This window comes from Dipodomys spectabilis, unplaced genomic scaffold (assembly GCF_019054845.1).
Source record: "Dipodomys spectabilis isolate Male_0828 unplaced genomic scaffold, ASM1905484v1 ptg000046l, whole genome shotgun sequence".
NCBI classification, from domain to species: Eukaryota; Metazoa; Chordata; class Mammalia; order Rodentia; family Heteromyidae; genus Dipodomys; species Dipodomys spectabilis.
This window is the reverse complement of record NW_024870723.1, coordinates 9,463,920-9,485,688: the sequence shown is the minus strand read 5'-3', so window position 1 is coordinate 9,485,688 and position 21,769 is coordinate 9,463,920. Positions and strand designations below refer to the sequence as shown.

General features: G+C 40.6%; 2 protein-coding genes across 5 annotated transcripts; both read left to right on the top strand.

The window, feature by feature from the left end:
* The first annotated feature begins 90 nt into the window (after positions 1-90).
* On the top strand, positions 91-13,999 carry Zbtb26 (zinc finger and BTB domain containing 26). Of its 2 annotated transcripts, none has more exons than XM_042678688.1 (2): positions 91-170; positions 11,431-13,999. In XM_042678688.1, the coding sequence occupies exon 2, from the start codon at positions 11,441-11,443 to the stop codon at positions 12,764-12,766; it is 1,326 nt and encodes a 441-aa protein (XP_042534622.1). In that variant the 5' UTR covers positions 91-170; positions 11,431-11,440; the 3' UTR covers positions 12,767-13,999. The 2 variants fall into 2 exon arrangements, with proteins under 2 accessions (XP_042534622.1, XP_042534621.1); XM_042678687.1 differs by having other exon boundaries at positions 99-174.
* Positions 9,841-20,834, top strand: Zbtb6 (zinc finger and BTB domain containing 6). Of its 3 annotated transcripts, XM_042678684.1 has the most exons (3): positions 14,592-17,191; positions 17,955-17,967; positions 19,028-20,834. In XM_042678684.1, the coding sequence occupies exons 1-3, from the start codon at positions 17,027-17,029 to the stop codon at positions 20,311-20,313; spliced, it is 1,464 nt and encodes a 487-aa protein (XP_042534618.1). In that variant the 5' UTR covers positions 14,592-17,026; the 3' UTR covers positions 20,314-20,834. The 3 variants fall into 3 exon arrangements, with proteins under 3 accessions (XP_042534620.1, XP_042534618.1, XP_042534619.1); XM_042678686.1 differs by lacking the exons at positions 14,592-17,191; positions 17,955-17,967 and adding an exon at positions 9,841-9,847 and having other exon boundaries at positions 19,030-20,834; XM_042678685.1 differs by lacking the exon at positions 17,955-17,967 and having other exon boundaries at positions 14,592-17,170; positions 19,030-20,834.
* Positions 20,835-21,769: the final 935 nt, after the last annotated feature.

The following is a 21,769-nucleotide window of genomic DNA, read 5'->3' as shown; positions in this document are numbered from 1 at the left end:
GTAGAACTGACCGTAGGACCCGGAAGTTGTCTTTGTCCGGCCGGGGCTGCCCTTCCGGTTCCGTTGGGTCCCCCTTTGACTCCGGTTCCCTGCCCCTCCCCCTTCCCGGAGCCCCCCGAGGGGCCGGAGCTCCTGGTCGCGCCGGATCTTGACGGTGACCTTCCCCTGGGGTCCGTAAGTTCGGAAGCGACCAGAGCGTCGGGTTGGGGGGCGGAGGGGGGGGGGTCGGTCAAAATGGAGCCTCCACCTCCCCCCTTGGGGCTGTGGATTGGCCCGGACCTGTACTGGGATGGTTGCCCACCAGAGGTTTGGTTAGGCCCCGGGAGAGTGTAGGAGCCCGGTGGACCGGCCCACGCGTAGCCACGCCCCTTTCCCGTCCCCCGGGGAGCTGAGGAGGCCGGAGGGACCGCCTCCCGGGACCTCAGCGGAGGGTCCCCTGGCTGGCCTGGACACTGGGACTCTGTGGCATCTGGTAGAAAGTGCCAGAGTTGAGGCCCGGAGAAAAGGAGCCACCGGAACCGGTCCAATAAGTGTGGGTCTGATTTTGATGAGGTTTCCCGGATTCAGCCACTTGCCACAGGCACCTTTTTATATTATTGGTGCTAAGCCAACCCGCTGGGCATCTATCGGATACAGCTCCGCTTTCAGGGTCCTTTAAACAAGTAGATGTTCCCGATGTCCATAAATGAGTTGTGCATGTGAACTACTCAAGGGGGAAGTTGCTGGGAAGCCTGTAGAAAGTAGTGACTGAATTAGACTTCTTGGCGAGAGTAGTGTGGAAGAGTTTTTTCAGGCAAAAGAAACAGTTGCAGTGGTATACTGAATATTGGTTGAGTATAATATGTGTAAAGAGAAAATTGGTTTTTCTTTTGCTTTTGTTTGTGTTTGTCAGTACTAAAGTTTAAATTAAGGGTCTAACACTGGCTCAGTGTACGTGCTGGGTTGCTCCATCATTTGAACCACACCTCCAACCTTGCTTTTTGCTAGTTGTTTTGGAGACAGAGTATCACAGACTTTCCTGGCTGACTTTGACCTGCAGTCCCCCTGATTTTAGCTGCTTGAGCAGCTAGAATTACAGACATGAGGCACAAGTGTCTGACAGAAAAGAAATTTCTGTTAGCTAACTCTGGAGACTTGTAAAGTTTGGATACTTTCATTGGAACGTTCTTTAAAGTAGAATGGGATCATCATAGTGAGAAAAATGAGTGCTATTGGAAAGGTGAAAACAGTGGTGTTCAGACTCTATAACGAATTTTATGTTGAATCAGAACTGTCAGATCTGATGCTTCGGTTTTAAGTTGAGCATTTGAAAAATAATGATGCCATTATCAAAACCATAAGGTTGTTTTGGATTACAAATTCATTCATTGGGCATACTGAATTAAAGCCTAATGGGATAGTCACATAGTTTTGTCTAGCCTAGGTTTGGAAATGCAAATCTGGGAGTACCCTAAACATTTTCTCTAGAGGTAAAGTTCTCAGTTATTCATATAGTTATGGAAGCTACGGGGATAGCTGCCATTAAGTAGACAGTATTGCTGGGCGCTGGTGGCTCACACCTATAATCCTAGCTACTCAGGAGGCTGAGATCTGAGAATTGTGGTTCAAAGCCAACCCAGACAGGAAAGTCCATGAGACTCTTGTCTCCAATAAACCACCAAAAAAACCAGAAGTTGTGCTGTGGCTCAAGTGGTAGAGCACTTGAGCTGAAGAGCTGAGGGACAGCACCAAGGACCAGAATTCAAGCCCCACGACCGACAAAAAAAAGGGAGGGGAGGAAGACAGTATTAAAAGGGAGATTTATGGGATAATGGTTGCATTAACTAAGCAGAAAAAGGAATTGGAGATAAGTATTATAGTATTATAGCCCAAACAGAAGTAGGAGATAAAGTCTAAGAGTACAGAATTCCAGAAACCCAGAAGCCCTAGATGTCAAAAGAAGATATCAGAGTTGGAAGAGCATCCACTGGATCCAATCATAAAAAATATCTAGGCATGAGAAGAAAAACTTATGACATTTCTTTATTAAGAGGTCATTAGTGGCCTCCTGAAAAGCAGTTTTAGGCTGAGTAAAGTGATTCATGTCTATATTACCAGCCATTCAAAAGCACAGATAAGGAGGATCTCAGTTCAAAACCAAACCAGGCAAAAAGTTAGGAAGGCCATCTTCACCACCTTGCCTACATAGGGAGCTAAAAGGGAGGCATAGTAGAAAGATTGAGATCTTGAGCCTGCTCAGGGTTAAGGGAGTCATAGAGCACTCTGAGTTCAAAGTATAGTACCACCTAAGAAAAAAAAATTTTAACCAGAAATTTTAGTAAATTGATGGAGTAATGAGATAGGAAATGCAGGCAGTCTCAACTGGTTGATGTTAAATGAGAAGGATAAAAGGATTTCACAAAGAAAATTGGATTTATTTATTTGGTTAATGTATACTTAGAAAGCACAGACCAGGCACCATTCTTTTTTAAAAAAAAAAAAAAAAAGTTAACTGATACAGGGCTTGGTTTATAGGCTTAAGCCTGTTTTATCAGCTATAGCATTATAAAGACAGGAGGATCATAGTTCAAGGCCAGCCCAAGCAAGAACATTAAGGAGCCTCTATATCAAAGAACAATCCAGATGTGGTAGGGCATACTTGTATTCCCAGATAAGTTGGACACAGGGGAATCCTGGTCCAAGGATAGCCTCTGGACAAAGGAAGACCCTGTCTGAAAAATACCAAGCAAGAACATTAACGAGCTTCTATATCAAAGAACAATCCAGATGTGGTAGGGCATACTTGTATTCCCAGATAAGTTGGACACAGGGGAATCCTGGTCCAAGGATAGCTCTGGACAAAGGAAGACCCTGTCTGAAAAATACCTAAAATGAAAAGGGTTAGGGACATGGTTAAAGTGGTAAAGAGTTTGCCTAGCTATGGGTGAAAGAAACCCTATGTTCTACTCCTAGTACTACTCTCTCCTCCAAATTAACTGATTTAATTTTCCATGAGTAATTATAAAATTTCTTTGAAGTAGTTTATTAAACCTAAGGCAGAATGGTCAATAACTCACTGAAGGTTACATAGCTTAATAAGTGGGTAAGCAAATTTTCAATCCTAGGAAATGTGGCTCAAGTCTGTTTTGCCTACTGTATTATTCACTGACAATACTGGAGTAAAAGTAGTGGGTATTTTTTAAGCAAAGATAAGCTTATTCATTGAGAGAGAGAGAGAGAGAGAGAGAAGCTGGGTACCTGTGGCTCATGCTTGTAATCCTAGCTATTTAGGAGGCTGAGATCTGAGGATTGCGGTTCAAAGCCAGCCCTGGCAGGAAAGTCCATGAGACTCTTATCTCCAACTAACCACCAGAAAACAGGAAGTGGCGCTGTGGTTCAAGAGGTAGAGCTCTAGCCTTGTGCTGAAGATTGCAAGGACAGTGTCCAGACCCAGAGTTCAAATCCTATGACTGACCCCCAAAAATTAATTAATTACATAAATAAATAAATAAAAGAGAGGATTGTGAGGAGATCCAGGATGAGAAGGAAGGAAATATTTAATATGTGTTTGTGTTGTGTATCATTTTCTGTCTTCTTCCTGTTTTGGGTTCTCTTCCTGTTTGGGGTTCTCTTGGCTCATTTAAGGTCTGTTTCTTTTACTCTCATATGTTCATTTATCACTTAACAATTACAATCAGGTTTCTTCTGTAGCTGCAGACTTGTTTCCAGACAGATTTTCACCTTGATGTCAGGTAGGCTTTCAACATTTTTAAGACAAGTCCCATGATCCTTCCTTTGAGTATTCTTTAGCTTGTTTATTCTGAGACTCATTTAAAGACATCTAGACACTCAAACTAAATATCTTGGAGTTATCTGGATCCTCTTTCTCACTCTAGGTCACTAGTCATTAGTTTTTTCTTTGAAATATTTCCCAAATCTGTTTCTTCCTCTGCCATATAATTGTCTGTCATGATCTAATCAAATAATAGCACATCAGCTTGCCTCCACATACATTGTTCTCTAAGCCATTCTCCACTAATTTTTATTTTTGACTTTCATTTTTATAGTGTGGAGATATAGGCATCATGCATTTTAACAATATAAAAGTAGCCTCTAGCAGATATTTTCTAGTAGCTTGGATTGAGGTTAAACTTAAAGTTGGCAGTAGGAATGGGGATTTAGGAGTCCTTAGCCTAGAGAAGGTAATCAAACCAAAGAGGCTTTCTGAGGAAGTAAGTCTTGAAATGCACAGCAAAAAGTCAAAGACCAAGCTTTGAAGGATACAGTTACCTTTATAGAAGTCAGTGAAACCTTTATGAGCAGACCAATAATAATGGTAAAAAACAAACAAAAAACCGTGCCTGGTGGCTCACGCCTGTAATCCTAGCTAGTCAGAAGGCTGAGAGCTGAGGATCCTAGTTTGAGGCCAGCTAGGACAGGCAAATCTAAGAGATTCTTATCTTCAACTAACAAAAGGCTGGAAGTAGAAGTGTAACTCAAGTGGTAGAATTTCAGCCATCAGCAAAAAAAGCCAAGCATGAATTTGAGGCCCTGAGTTCAATCCCGAGTCCTGGCAACATCATATAGATAATGAAAGAATTATGTACATATGAAAAAAAAGTAATTGGTGAGAATATAATCTAGAATTATATCTTATGAATATCACTAATAATTAGCACTAAGAAGTTACTTATATAGTTCAGGATTCAAAAATACATTCAAAATGTTTTTTTTTTGGGGGGTGGGTCCAGTTGTGGGGCCTGAACTCTGGGCGTGGGCGCTGTACCTCAGCTCTTTAGCTCAAGACTAGCATTCTACCACTTAAGCCACAGCGCCACTTCTGGCTATTTTTTTCTTTTTGCTTATGTGGTACTGGGGAATCGAACCCAGGGCCTCATGCATTGCAAGGCAAGCGCTCTACCACTGAGCCATCTTCCCAGCCCCTACATTCAAAATGTTTATTCTTCATGGTATTTGTCTTGATTCACAAAATTAAATGCAGAGCCCAGTTCCCATGGTCTACTCCTATAATCCCAGCTGCTTAGGAGGCTGAGGTCTGAGGAAGGCTGTTCAGAGCCATCACAGGCAGACAAATCTGCAATACTTTACTTCCAATTAACTTGCAAAGAAGCCAGACTGGAGGCATGGCTCAAGTGGTGGAGCACCAGCTGTGAGCGAGAAAGCTGAGAGCCCAAGGTCCAGGTATTAACACACACACACAAAAAAAAGTTAACACAGGAAAGATTGAAAAATAATAGTTAAAATAGATGAGGAAGCTATGGTATATCCTCTCTTGTCACTGTATTTGATTTTGGTATCCTGGTATTGTATATACGTTTATTTGAATTAGGGAAGGGAAGGGGAACAACAGAATGATGAGTCAAAGGGCAAGGGGGAGCCAATGCAACAGCGACATACACAAGACAGCATGTTGGAAATGATCTGTACAACTTGGTGGGGAGGGAAAGTAGGAGAAAATTGAGGGAAGGGGTAACGAGGTTGACAATAAATGTATTCATTACCTTAAAAAAAACCGAATACTTCATAATCGTGTAGCTTAGCAGACATAGAACTTTAGTTTGGGACAATGAGAAGTTTCATTAGGCTGATGTATTATTCAAATTAAAAAAATAGATGAGGAAGGAAGGCTTAATAAAAACAGGCATAAAATATAATCAGGCAATTAGGAATATAAACACGTAAGTGAGTTACTATTAAAACTCTGCTCTAGCCAGGCATTGGTGGCTCATGCCTGTAATCCTAGCTACTCAGGACACTGAGATCTGAGGATCTCGGTTCAAAACCAGCCCAGGCAGGAAAGTCTGTGAGACTTATCTCCAATAAACCACTCAAAACCCGAAGTGGCACTGTGCTCAAGTGGTAGATTGCTCATCTTGAGCTGAAGAGCTTAGGGATAGCACCCAGGCCCAGAATTCAAGCCCCACAACTGACAAAACAAACAACAACAAAAAAAACTCTGTTCATAGCCGGGCGCTGGTGGCTCACGCGTGTAATCCTAGCTACTCAGGAGGCTGAGATCTGAGGATCGCGGTTCAAAGCCAGCCCGGGCAGGAAAGACCGTGAGACTCCTATCTCCAATAAACCACCACAAAACCGGAAGTGGCGCTGTAGCTCAAGTGGTAGAGTGCTTGCCTTGAGCTGAAGAGCTGAGGGACAGCGCCCAGGCCCAGAGTTCAAGCCCCAGGACCAATAAAAAAAAAAAAAAAAACTCTTTTCATACTTGCATAATTTGGCCTTACTTTGTACTTTTTGGTTTTAGGACAACTTTTACTGATATGTAACAATTACATAAAATATACAAATCATAAATGTACAATAGTTCAATATGTACAAATGATCAATAGATTTTCTTGTACAATATTTGATTCCCAAAATGAGAAGGAAAATCTTCCAACAGTTGCACAGTTTAAATATTAACCTTAAGGTAAACTGCACATAGACTATTTATTTCATATTTTGGCATCACATGGTTTGGGCACAACTTTCTGCCCAGACACCAACCCTTTCTACTTCTGTTAGTTTCAGCAAGTTATTTATGTTCTCTTAGCTTGAGCTTCCCCCTATAAAATAAAAATAATTGTATATACTTAGAATGATTTTGAAGTTAAGCAGGTTAATTTAACTAAAGTATTTGGTACTGCTGTTGGACTGTAACATAAATTAGTTGAAATGTGACAAAGACACAAAGATCAGAAAAGATTAGATATCATTATTATTTTGTAAGCAAAAATTAAACCAGTTTTTTTTTTTTATTACCTGTGATGTGGTGTTATTGAGATTAAACCCAGGGCTTCACACATTCTGAGCATATCCTCTACCACTGGGCTCTATCCCCAGCTCTGTTTTACCTAGTTAAAAAGGTTAACAACAACAGGAAAAAGATGTTTAAAATTTGGTCAAAACTGTTTTGGGAACAGATGTTAGAAAAGTTCCCTGGAACACTCAAAAGAGGAGTTCCTGATACTGAAAAATATCCCTATCATAGTGCAATAATAATCTCATAGGGAACATTCATTATTTTGCTGGGTTTTGTTTAATGAGCTGAATAAATTACAATAAACTGTTGATTCTTGCCCACAAATAACAATCTATAGGAAAAATAAAGTAATAACAGGAAATAATTTAAGAATCCTGTGTGCCCTGGAAATAGAAGTTGACAAAGGAACACTAAAGGAAGCTGACACATTAGGAGAAAATAAACAGAATGGCTTTTCCTTATATTCTTGGTCTGCATCAGACAGATGAAAGCAAGCGTTTTTCTGAGGAACCAGTTGGAGTGCACCCCTTTGTAAGTTCCCAATGAGTAGGAAATAAATGAATCCAGACTTGAGAGTATCAAGGAGTAATTGTCTCTGAGGATAGTTTTCTGAAGCATTTTGAGTACTGTCATTGGTAGAATTGGTGTTCATTTTTGGGTCTGGGTAGGAAAATACTGATCTGAGGGTATGATGGTTAACTATAATGCATTCAACATCAGCTGGACTTTTTTTTTTTTTTTTTGCTAGCCCTAAGGCTTAAACTCTGGGTCAGAGCACTGTCCTTGGGCTCCTTTTGCTCAAGGCTGGAGCTCTAACACTTGAGCCACAGTGCCACTTCTGGTTGTTTTTGTTTTGTTTTGTTTCTGTGATTAATTGGAAATAAGAGTCTCATAGACTTTTCTGCCCATGCTGGCTTCGAACCACAACCCTAAGATCTCAGCCTCCTGAGTAGCTAGGATTACAGATATGAGGTACCAGTACCAGCTGAACCCTTAAAAAAAAAAAAGTTCATTTTTATTTGGCCACTTGAAACAGCAATTATTTTTTAAATTTGTGGTTATAAATTTAAACATTATCCTTTCCAACTTCAGAATGAATAGTTTAAGCTACTGCAGTGGTTTACACTGATACCAGTTTTCTTCTGTTACTATAATTGCATTTCTGCATCTCTCATTTTAGTTCAGTTTGTAATCTTAGTTGTGATTATCAGCCCTGTACATTAAAAATAATTGTATGAGGAAAAAAATTCTTACATTTTTCGACTACTGTAATTAACATACCCATGGTCACAGACGTTCCTCCCCTAAATCCCCTCTTTTTGTTAAAATGCCTAACTATGTTGTTTAGAGTCATATGTGTAGCTCTGGCTTGCCTGGAACTCAGCCTCCCAAGTGCTAGGAGTATAGGAGTGTGCCAGTCCACCTGACTAAACTATGTATTAATTTTTTATTCTCTATACTCAGTCTAATACCAAGGTTTTCCAAAATCTCTTATTTCTCATTGCTCCTTATGTCTGTTTTCATTCCTTCCTAGACCTTTATGGCCTCAGACCTGTCTGTAATGCCTAGAAAGACATTAAGCTGATCTACCTAACAACCGTTTTTAATTTTTCCTTCTTACTGAAGTAAACCCCGCTTACTTGGAAAATAGATAGATAAATGGATAGATAGAATAAGCAAGATCTTCTGATTCTGATCAGTAATACTAGTACCTCAGGAAAGAAGCATAGTTCGAAGCCAGCCCAGGTGGAATAACCTACAGAACTCCAGTTAGCCAGCAAAGTGCTAGACTAGGGGGTATGTCTCAAGTAGTAGACACCTATATTGACCAAGAAAGCTATGTGAGACAAAGAGGCCCTGGGTTCAAGCCCCAATACTGGCACACAAAAAGAAATTTTATAAGCAAAATTGTTAAATTCTTTTTTGACAATCCTGGGACCTGAACTCGGGGTCTTGGCACGGTCCCTGAGCTTCTTTTGTTCAAGGATAGCACTCAATCGAACCCAGGGCTTCATGCATGCTAGGTGAGCACTCTACCACTAAGCCACATTCCCAGCCCCTCAAAATTGTTAAATTCTTATATGTGCATTAAACAACTTAGTTGATGCAGAGAAGCTCTCATTCAGTCCTGTACATTTCAGGTGTGTTTAAGTTATATTTTTTGTTGTTTTCATACCCTTTAGTTTGGCACCTAAAATGTAAAGTTATGATAATCCTCCCAAGCCAAAAAGGCTATGTGAATCTTTACCTTCATTTCTGCATGGAATACAGGAAATATTTTTCTTCTCCATTTCTTTCTAGTTTATCCTGTTATAGTAAAATAAAGCCTTATTAAAACTTCAAAACAAAAAAAAAGGGCAAATAACGTGCTGAATTTAAGTAACATGAAAATTTTAGATCTTTTGATAGGTGACTTTTGTTTAGTGGAAGTTGGGTGGTCTGGGAAAATGAGTCAAGCATCTACTGTGTTCAGAATTAACAAAGCATGAAATAAGGTCTGCTTTTTGGTAAATAGTATTGATGTGTAAAATAGTAAATTTGTTACAGTAATATAGGTTACTCTATGAAGCTTCAAGTTATGGATTTTCAAGCTGACTATATTTATAGTATAGGAAAATTGGAACCATACACTGGCTGAAACCAAGATTGTACTGTATTGTCAGACTAATTGTGTGGGTGCAGTTAATGCAAACTGAGCTCCTACTGTGTGTTTAGTACAATGTTAGGTGATAGGAATACACATCAGTTTGAAGAAGAGAGTCAGTTATGGGATATGCAATATACCTGTAATAAAAATATTAAACAAAAGGAAGGAATGTTTTGCCCTAGAGGATTCAGCTTTCTAGCATTAACCCTGGATAGGATGGAGATGTTTCCCTCTAATATTATTAGGCTTGAAGTTTGGAGAGGAAGGAAGTACTTCATGACATATTTTGAGTATTATTATACAAGTGCTATGCTACAGGTCTTGGATACAACAGGTCCTGGATACAACTCTTTAAGTGGTCAAGCAAGAACCTCTCAAAGGAAATAAAGGATACTTTCTAGCCAGAATTGGCTAGAAAGTAATGTTCTAAGCTAAGGAAACAGGTGTGATGTGGCTTGATGTAAATGGAGTGCCATTGCATACCAGGCACTGAGCAATATTAGTAAAACCTGGACTCTGTTATCAGAAGCTGATACTCTGGGAGCCTTTTATAAATCAGCATTGCAGAAGTTAAAATTATACCTTAGTCCTAGGGCTAGATATGGCCAGGAGAAGTCATTTGCCTCATTTGACTTTGAATTAAGGGACTGATGAATGCGCAGATTTCAAGGTGAATTTCTTTCTTTTTTTTTTTTTTTTTTTTGGGTCCGGTTGTGGGGCCTGAACTCTGGGCCTGGGCGCTGTCCCTCAGCTCTTTAGCTCAAGGCTAGCGCTCTACCACTTGAGCCACAGCGCCACTTCCGGCTTTTTTCATTTTGCTTATGTGGTGCTGTGGAATCGAACCCAGGGCCTCAGGCATGCAAGGCAAGCACTCTACCACTGAGCCACCTTCCCAGCCCTCAAGGTGAATTTCTTAGTGCTGAGTTTGTTGGGCTATTTCTCAAAGATGGATCTGATATGCCTACTGATCTCATAAGAGAGTAGTGGTATATAAAAGAAAGTATGTCAGCTGGGCTCTGGTGGCTCATGTCTGTGATCCTAGCTAGTCAGGAGGCAGAGATCTGAGGTCCAAGGTTCAGAGCCAGCCTGGGCAGGATAGTCTGTGAGATGCTTATCTTTAATAAACTACCAAAAAAGCTAGAAATAAAGTAGTAGAGTGCTAGCCTTGAGCAACAAAAGCTCAGGGACTGCACCCATGCCCTGAGTTCAAACCTTAGGACAGATGGATGGACACACACACACACACACACACACACACACACACACACACACACACACACACACACACACGAGTTTAGTCTACAGTGCACAGATAAAGAATTATCCCTTTTACACTGGTCACTCATTGTCCCTTGAGTTTATGACTTTGTTTCTATTGAAGAAATATGAATAAATTCAAGTCAGTTTCAACAGAAAATGATTTGTATAGGAATGAATGAAGCAAACAGTGACTCTGTAGTTTCCTTAAAATACAAAGCAAAAAAAACTGTTTTGCCTAAAAGAAAAGAGAGAGCAGGTTTATAGTTGCGAGCAAAAATAATTATTTCCTCTGTACTTGTATTGGGATGTTTTGGTTCGCTTTTCAGCTCTTATAGAATCTCATATGACAAGTGAAAAAAATGTACTTTTGGCATTATTTTATTGAGTGTTTTAGGAACTTGTAGTCAGGCACTGGTGGTTCATGCCTATAGTCCTAGCTATTAAGGAGGTTGCAATCTGGAAGATTATGGTGTGAAGCCAGGTGGCCAGAGGCCCTGAGTTCAAACTCCAGTACTGGAAAAAGAAAGTCAAGTTATACCCAGCAACTTATGCTTATGCATACCCACTGCTTAGGTGCAATTGAGACTTGATATTGGTATAGTTTTAACAGCCTTTGGAAGCTGTTACAATAGCTTCTTTCAAGGAAAAATCTCACTTTTATGCAAATAAAACAGATGACAATAAATTTGTTTTTGGAAAGTAAATCCAGGTATCTTAATTGTCTGAATTTTCTTAAATTCATCCTTTTTACATTTCTGTTCTTTAGGTCTGCCAAAATGTCTGAAAGATCAGATCTCCTTCACTTCAAGTTTGAAAATTATGGAGATTCAATGTTACAAAAAATGAACAAATTAAGAGAAGAGAATAAATTTTGTGATGTTACAGTTCTCATAGATGATACTGAGGTACAGGGGCATAAAATTGTGTTTGCTGCAGGTTCCCCCTTCTTAAGAGACCAGTTTTTACTGAATGATTCCAGAGAGGTGAAAATCTCCATATTACAGAGTTCTGAAGTGGGGAGACAATTGCTCTTATCCTGTTATAGTGGTATGCTGGAATTCCCAGAGATGGAACTGGTAAATTACTTGACTGCTGCAAGCTTTCTTCAGATGAGCCACATTGTAGAGCGGTGCACACAGGCCCTGTGGAAATTTATAAAGCCAAAACAACCAATGGATAGTAAAGAGGGATGTGAACCACAGAGTGCTTCTCCCCAGACAAAAGAACAGCAGGGAGATGCCCGAGGCTCTCCAAAGCAGGACTCACCTTGTATGCATCCATCTGAAGACAGTATGGATATGGAGGACAGTGATATTCAGATTGTTAAGGTAGAATCTATTGGGGATGTATCAGAGGTTAGAAGTAAAAAAGATCAGAACCAGTTTATTTCTTCTGAACCCACTGCTTTGCATTCATCAGAGCCCCAGCACTCCCTAATAAATTCAACTGTGGAAAACAGAGTAAGTGAAATAGAACAAAACCATCTCCACAATTATGCCCTCTCTTATACAGGCAGTGATAACATCATCATGACCTCAAAAGATGTCTTTGGGCCTAATATTCGAGGTGTAGACAAAGGCTTACAGTGGCATCACCAATGCCCAAAATGTACCAGGGTGTTTCGTCACCTGGAGAACTACGCCAACCATTTAAAAATGCACAAACTCTTTATGTGTCTACTCTGCGGCAAGACTTTTACTCAGAAAGGCAACCTTCATCGACATATGCGTGTGCATGCCGGAATTAAACCTTTCCAGTGTAAAATCTGTGGGAAAACCTTTTCTCAGAAGTGTTCCCTACAGGATCATCTTAACCTTCACAGTGGAGATAAGCCCCATAAATGTAACTATTGTGACATGGTTTTTGCACATAAGCCAGTTTTGAGGAAACACCTTAAGCAGCTGCATGGCAAAAACAGCTTTGATAATGCCAATGAGAGAAATGTACAAGACCTCACAGTGGATTTTGATTCTTTTGCATGTACAACAGTCACAGACTCTAAAGGGTGTCAGCCACAAACTGATGCCACCCAGGTCCTGGATGCAGGTAAACTGGCCCAAGCTGTCTTGAACTTAAGGAGTGATAGTACATGTGTGAATTGAGTAGGGGCTTAATGCTCACACTTAGAACTGACTGAGAATGTGGCATTAGTCTGAAGTCTTTAGGAATTATTTTGTTAGTTTGCCTTTCCAAAGCCTCTTGTGTAGGTGGTAGTGATTGAGCAAAAGCACTAATAGACCAGGCAACTTACCACTTGGAGTGGTTTTGCCTTCCTTTTGCCCTCTCCCATTTTCTTTTTTGAGTTATTTATCCTGTGATGTCTGTTTTCCTTTCTCAAGGAATAATTCCATTTGTCTACCTGATGTTAATTTATATCTTAGACTGACAATAGTTTAGGCTCTTTTACCAAGCACATTTTGAAGGTACCAACAAATTAATAGCATAACCTACTTTTAATAGATGCTATGCCATGAAAAGTGAATAATATTTTTCTTTGGCAAAAAGCATGGGTTGAGATATAAAGTAATACTGCTGTTGTTCTAAATATGTGATAGCATCCACTGGATGCCTACTGATTATTCATGTCTGAAAACATGTGAATCTGCCTTCTATCATTTGTACCTGTCGTGGAAGCTGGATATAAACAAGTATGTAGATTTGTTCTGTACTTTTCAACACTATCTCATTGAAATACTCCCATAGACCAGAGTACAATCTTTTCAGCAACATTTGGCAGACAAATAATTTGGAATTGCCATGAGGAGCATAATCAGCAAAGGTCAGAAATGCAATTATACAAGAGCACTTATGTGGGAGGTTTTCCAGGTAGCACGTCCCAGCAAAGCACTAGATGCTTATGATATTATGTAACTTACTTATTGATGCTTTCATAATCAGGATTGCTTCAGGTACACTTAAAATGTGTTAAAAGAATTGTTGTATCTAGAACTAAACTATTTAGGAGTTTCTGAATTTTATAACTTCCAGAAAATGAGTTTGGAGATCAGAGTTGTGTCCAGGACACTAAATAAATTCCTCAAAATTTTTCTTTATACACCTAATTTCTAAGATAGATGAAAAAGTTAAATGGGACACAGTCAGATTTCTTGCATCCAGATACTCCTCTTAAAGGAAAACTGCCTTAATTTGCCACCTGAGATAGATGGATAAGAGTTGATTTTCCAGTACGGAGAAGCAAAACAACTGGTGTTTCCTAAAACACAATTCCGACATAAAATTTTAATCTTGTTTGTTTCTGGCCCATGAAATAGACTTAGGTAATAGGAATGTTACAGAACTTAAGAATCCTTTTATTTTGTGTGTGTGTGTGTGTGTGTGTGTGTGTGTGTGCATGCATGTGCGTGTGCGCGCGCGTGCATGCACATTTACATATGTGTGTGCTGGTCCTGAGCTTAAAGTCAGGGCCTGGGTGCTGTCCCTGAGCTTCTTTTACACAATGCTAGCACTCTTCCCCTTGAGCCACAGCTCCACTTTTGGCTTTTTGGTGGTTAATTGGAGTAAGAGTCTCACACTTTACTGCCTGGGCTGGTTTTTAATTGTGATCATTAGATCTCAGCCTTCTGAGTAGTTAGGATTATTGACTCTTGGCTTAGATAATGTTAAGACTATCATTTATTCCATTTCTTTCATTTTATGTTGGAGTACCCAAAGCCCAAAGAGGTAACCTGGCCAGAGTAGTTAAGTGATTAGTATGAACAAATTCCCCTTCTTCCCATTATACCTTGGCTTCAAAGGATTCAAGACATGATATAGAATCATGCATTAGCAAAACGCTCCTAGTTCGTATTTTCCTGCTGGCTTTCTGAAACAGTCTAGATTTTGCCAACAAAATATCACAGAGGTACTTATTTATGTTAATTGTTATTTTGTATGTTAATTTTTTAATTTTTATTTTCTGAAAAAAAAAAAAAAAAAAGCAGTGCTGGGATGGAACCCAGGGCCTCATTCATGTTAGGGAAATACTCTACCACTAAGATAAATCCTCATCCCTTATTACTTTTTAATTCGATGACTATAACATTCTCCCCCAGAAAGGAAGGGAAAGGGCAAGTAAAAATAATGTGAGAAAGATCTAAATGTGAAATTTATTTTGTCTAGAAAACTGTTATTTCCGTCAGGATTTTGTTTTTATTTTTGAGCTATGAGATTGCATGTACAGATAATTGGAAAATAGGCTTAATTTATATAGTCAGGGAATTCTTAGGTTGATATAATTTGATGTATTTACATGTGAGTCAGATTTGAAGTATAATTTCTCTTAAATGAGACGACAGTTGAATGACAATACTCATCGGTACCTTGTGCCCAACATCACCCATTATATGACATTATGATTCTTCGTAGCATTCTGAATTTTACATGATCCAGCCAAAGAGTACCAGTTGTATGCAACAGTGAGACTCTACCATGTCAACCACTGTAGCATCATGTCTTCATAGGAAGATTTCGAGTTGAAGTAGTTCCGTTGTTCACATTCATGTCCTCTTTTTGTTCCTAGAAGATTGATCTCTTTAGTTGGAGACTGCTTCTGGATTTCATTCAGTCACTCAAGAAACTGTTTTTTCCTTTTTATCCTGGGGATTGAACCCAGAGTCTCATGCATGCTAAGTATGTGCTGTTCCATCCTGCTACACCTGTAGCCTCAAAAAACATAAGCACCTAGTGTGTGTTTCCAAACTCTGCTAGATATTGAGGATACAAAGGTAAGATTGATATGGTCCCTGCCCTCATAGAGCTTAGGGTTTCATGTGGCCTTTGGGAAACAAGGTGTCAATCTGATTTTATACTAAGAATAATAATACTACCTTGCTTTGTTTAATTACTTAAAATCAACATTTTTATGATTTTTTATTAACACTTCTAGATCTCACTTTTGCAAGTGCAAACCACTGATGTACATTGTCTTCTCTAGTACTTGGCTGGAGAGGTCTTCTGTTTCTGTGAGACATTTTCTAATTTTGGTGAGACTTGCCAACTCTTTACTTACACGTTTCTTAGACTACATTGCAAAAATGTTTCTGATATCAAATACATTTTATAGGGAAAGATGACTTTCAAAACTAGTTATGGTCCTATAGAGGAGGCTGGGTTTTAAAATCTTTGTCATTTGTTTTTATGCGTTCCCAGGATAACTTTAAAAAGGGGATTCTCTTTACCGTGGTTTGTTTTTCTAAAACCTTTTTGTCAGTTATTTATTTATTTAATTTTATAAACCAACTCCAAACTGAAGTGGCAGAGGTAAATCAGATGTTTTTAGTTTGTTTTATTAGAAGATCTGTACATGGGAAATGACCAGTGTCACCACTTCTAAAATACTGTCCCAAACAACCCAGAGCATTTTATTTCAGCTCGTGAATAGCTGTTCTTAATCTGTTGTATGTTAGACATACTATGAACTACCTCTTCACTTATTATGGGGAAGTTTCCTTAATAAAAGTGTGACATTAAAAGTGATGTTGGTTTATTTTTTTCTCCTGTTCCACTTTCCTTTCCAACTTTATGAATTTTAAACCAGGAATGTTTCTGTTCTTTAAAATATACATTAATCATGAATGAGGAATGCTTAGGCTGTAATTCAAGCACACCAGAGGTTGAGGCAGGAATATCACAAATTCAGGCCTACATAGGCTGCTTAACGACACCATCTATCTGAAAAGGGGGCCGAAGGGATTAATTTGCTTTCCGAAGAACATACGGTTCAGCCAGAAATTAGTAGTGTCAGTTATTTCTATGAGAATGAGCTTCCAGGTAGAACAATTGCTTTTAATAACTGGTTCAGGGCTGGGGGTGTGGTTCAGTGGTGGAGCATTTGCTTAGCAATCATAGTACAGACTACTGGCTCAAACACCCCTTTCTTCCGTAAATGCTGGAAGCTTGCTAAGTTACACTGCAGGAATGCAAAGACCACCAAGCTTTTGTGCCACGCTCAAAACTCCCGGTTTGATCTGCAGCACGGGGTGTGATCACTCCACTCCTGGCTGGCATGTCCAGTGCCAGCGAGGGCCCCGGTTCCGCTGAGTGGGGGGAGGAAGCCAGGGAAGAGGTCGCGATGTCGGACGGGGAAAGGTGTACTCAAAGGTTCCGCGCTGGCCGAGAAGCCCGCATACACATTTCTTTGGGAGAGGTTCTCCTTCGCTCTTCCTCTTTTCAAGCTGTGGATAGTCCTCAGACGGAAGTCCGACCCGTCATGCCATCGTCCAGCTTCACGCCCGGACTCCGGATGGTCGGGAGCTCTCGGGCACGGCCAGCGCGCGGAGACCAGGGCAGCGACGACGCTCGAGTTAGCGCTCAGACGCCCTTCAGTTACCGCAGGAGCCGGAGGGAAGAGCGGCTCCGGATGGATGTCCTTCCGGGGCGCCCCCGCCGGCACTGCCGGAGTAAAGCTGGCTGACCCGGATGTGTTTCCTCCCAGGCTAACCCCACCTTCCGGCCTGCGCCGCTGCCGCTGCCGCCGCTGTGGAAACCTCCACTCGTTCTCCGAGTCGGTAAGTGGGCGCGGAGGAGACGATCCAGGTAGCGAGGTTGGGATAGAGGAGAGGCAGGGGGAAGAGCAGGAAAGGGTGGGGGAGAAGGGCCGCCGGGCGCCGCGGCCCAGCGCTCCGTTGGGGCCGAAGACCCTGGCCCGCCAGGTCGTGGCCGGGTGGAGGTTGGGGAAGCCCCGCACGCCGCTCGGGAGGGAGCGTCCCGACCGCCCGGGGTCCGGGGTTAGTGAGTTCCGCAGTGGTGGTTGTGCCGCTGTGCCGAGCCCGAGCCCTGTGCCCCGGGACGGAAACAGGAACTGGGCCCCTCGCCCCGCTCCGGGCCGCTGGCCACCTGTGGGAGGCGGGGACACGCAGTGTTGCTGGGCTTGGGCTTAAAGAAACCGCAGAACTACAGGAGGGAGGCGGGGGCAGGCGCCTATAATCCTAGCTCCTCAGTAGGCTGGGATCTCAGGATCACGGGTAAGAACCCAGCCCGGGCAGGAAAGTCCGGAGAACTCTTATCTACAGTTAACCACTAAAAAAGAGAAAGGAAAGAAAATTGCGGAAGTGGGGGTGTGGCTCAAGTGGTTCAGCGCTTGCTTTGAGGAAAAAAAAAGCTTAGGGACAGGATCGAGGCCCGAGTTCATGCCCCAAGAATCCACCACCACCACCTTCACCTACACACAGCAACTGGGAACGCTGTTATGATATGCAGAGGTGTCATTGTTTTGGCAATGTCAAAATTATTGCTGTCTAAGGAAAACGGACGACGAAAGATACACAATTATAAAGACGAGTTAAGGGCCAATCGCGAAGGAACCTGCATTCTTTATAACAATGAACGGCTGTCCTAGAGGTGGAGGAGAGCAATTACGAATTTAAGGATTTAAAAACAAATTTTAAACCTATTTAATGATGTTCTGGTATTAATTCAGAAGGCTTGTTTGGAATGTAGGAGGGAAAGTATTTAGTCAAGGAGACTCTGGGGAAGACAAACTTGAAGGCCTGCAAGAGTGAGATACAGTAAGAAGTTTGGAGAGGGGCTGGGAAGGTGGCTCAGTGGTAGAGCGCTTGACTTGCATGCATGAGGCCCTGGGTTCCATTTCTCAGCACCACATAAGCAAAAAGAAAAAAGCCGGAAGTGGCGCTGTGGCTCAAGTGGTAGAGCGCTAGCCTTGAGCTGAAGAGCTGAGGGACAGCGCCCAGGCCCAGAGTTCAGGTCCCACGACCGGACCCAAAAAAAAAAGTTTGGAAAATACGTTAAGGTTTCTAAGATGGGATATTGTTTTAAGTGTACTCTTTGCTAATTACTACTTGTTACTGGACATTCAAAATTAGTTTTGACTACAGGGGACAAAAAATTTTAGCCAAGGAGACAAACTTAGAAACTATTACTTACAATTCATTTCTGCAACAGATCATGGAATCTGTACTATTAGATTATTGAGAACTTCATTTTAACTTTCTGGGTTTTTTTTTTTTTTTTGTCGGTCGTGGGGCTTGAACTCTGGGCTTGGGTGCTTTGTCCCTGTGCTCTTCAGCTCAAGGCGATTGCTCTACCGCTAGAGCCATGGCGCCACTTACGGTTTTCTAGTGGTTTATTGGAGATTAGAGTCTCACAGATGTTCTTGCGTGGCCTGGCTTTGAACTGCGATCCTCGATCCTCAGATCTCAGCCTCCTGAGTAGCTGAGATTACAGGTGTGAGCCACCGGCGCCCGGCACTTTCTGGGTTTTGATAGAGGCATTTGGCACCCAGAGTAGAATTTGTGCTTTTTTCCAATTTATGTTCAGATTCTTGATGGGTGAGAAAAATTCTTTCCTATGTCAGTAGGAGACAGCATTCCCTATCTTTACATCAATGTTTGTGTTTTGTTTTGTTTAGACTGTTACCATGGCTGCTGAGTCTGAGGTTCTGCACTTCCAGTTTGAACAACAAGGAGATGTGGTCCTGCAGAAAATGAATCTTTTGAGACAGCAGAATTTATTTTGTGATGTATCAATTTATATTAATGACACTGAATTCCAGGGGCACAAGGTGATTTTAGCTGCTTGCTCCACCTTTATGAGAGATCAATTTTTACTCACACAGTCAAAGCATGTCAGAATCACCATTCTGCAGAGTGCAGAAGTTGGCAGAAAATTATTGCTCTCTTGCTATACTGGAGCACTTGAAGTTAAAAGAAAAGAACTTTTGAAATATTTGACTGCCGCCAGTTACCTTCAGATGGTTCACATTGTGGAAAAGTGTACAGAAGCTTTGTCAAAGTATCTGGAAATTGATCTTTCTATGAAAAATAATAATCAGCACACTGACCTATGTCAATCTTCTGACCTGGATGTTAAGAATGAAGAAGAAAATTCTGATAGAGACTGTGAGATAATTGAAATTTCAGAAGATAGTCCTGTAAACATAGATCTCCATGTCAAAGAAGAGGAAAGCAATATATTACAGTCCACAGTAGAGAGCTTGACATCAGAGAGAAAAGAAATGACCTCACCAGATCTCTCTACTGTAGATTTAGGTTTTAAAGAAAATGAAATTTGTATTCTCCAGGTCGAGTCTATGAGTACACCAGGTGTTGAAAATGGGCAGTTTCCACAGCCTTGTACCTCATCAGAAGCAAATATGTATTTCTCAGAAACACAGCACTCACTGATCAATTCTACAGTTGAAAGCAGAGTGGCAGATGTTCCTGGAAATCAAGGTCAGGGCTTATTTTGTGAGAATACTGATGGAAGTCATGGTACAGTGAATGAGATTCAGAATCTGGAAGAGAGTTATACACTGAGGCACCAGTGTCCCAGGTGTCCTCGAGGCTTTCTTCATGTTGAAAACTATCTGCGTCACCTTAAGATGCATAAACTCTTCCTGTGTTTACAGTGTGGCAAAACATTTACACAGAAGAAAAACCTTAACCGACACATTCGAGGGCACATGGGCATACGGCCCTTTCAGTGTTCTGTGTGCTTGAAGACGTTTACAGCTAAAAGCACACTTCAGGACCATTTGAACATACACAGTGGGGATAGACCATATAAATGCCACTGTTGTGATATGGATTTCAAGCACAAATCTGCCCTCAAAAAGCATTTAACCTCTGTTCATGGCAGGAGCAGTGGTGAAAAACTACCTAGACCTGATCTCAAAAGGCAAAATCTACTATAATTGATATTATGGACTTCCTTTGTAAATCTTGTATCATTCTGTTGGCAAATCTTTCTGTATAAATGGCAGTGCTTATACTATTGAACTCCCCTCACCACCCATTTTTTATGTTTTATTTTTCATCTATTCTTTCTGAACTTTCAATAGTTCCAAAGTTGTAGGAAGGAGGCATAACAAAGTTGATGGGATTCTGTCTTGTTCCATATATATATATATATATATATATATATATATATATATATATATATGTCCTAGAACTATACCTGGAGAAATAGTTTTCTGATCTTAAATATTCCTGATCTCTGTGACAAAATTCAGCAGTATTTGCAGTATTTGACTTACATATTCTAGACCATTGATTTAAATTAAATACAACCATATAATTATTCTGGAATTATGATGACAGAAAAAGTCAATTTAAAAACACTATTATCCATTACTAGACACTTGAAAAGATAGGATTAATTAGCAATTTTTTTTTTTTTTGTCAGTCATTGGGCTTGAACCCTCGGCTTGGGCGCTGTCCCTGCACTCCTCAGCCCAAGGTGAGAGCTCTACCACTTGAGCCACAGTGCCGCTCCCAGTTTTCTAGTGGTTTACTGGAGATAAGAGTGTTAAGGACTTTCCTGCCCAGGCTGGCTTTGAACCTTGATCCTCAAATCTCAGCCTCCTGAGTAGCTAGGATTACAGGTGTGAGCTACCAGCGCCCAGCTAGGATTAGGAAAGTTTTAATTTATAATCTGCTCTTGTTCTTGAAAGTACTTATTTTAAGCCGTAAAGGAACACAATTCAGATTATTTCATAGCCATACTGTAACAACATAATTAGACCGATTTCTTAGTTGTATTTAATATGGATTTTAATATATGTATAGATTTTTGTATCCCCACTGCAATTGGGATACAGAAAGTTTTGTCACTCCCTCAAAACTATGATACCTATCCATTTGCACTCTACTCCCTCCTTGCTGTAAATTCTAACAGTACTTCTTCACTATAATTTTTCCTTTTCCTCAGCATGAGCCTTTTAAGATTCATTCATGTGTTTACCAGTAGTTCATTTACATTTTTATTTTTGCTTTTATTTTAAGGCAGAGTTTCATTGTGTAGCCCAGGCTAGCCTCACACTCAAGATGCTTCTGCCTTAACTGCTACACTGCTAGATTATTAGTGTACATCACCATGACCTAACCGTTCATTAATTTGAATCATCATTTGTATTAGTTGCTGCTATCAACAGATGAACAGTTTAAATGTTGGTAGCTACTCCTGTTAATCACAATTTCTTATTTAGAGTTTTCATTCACTGTGTATTGACAAAAATCGTCAACATCCCTGGGTTTTATTTGGCATTTCTAGAAAGCCAGAATGTGTACTTTAGTGACTAATATTTCAGATGGTGTTCTGAGACATTGCTCTCTAATATTGCTAAATACAATATAAAAAAATTTGTTGTT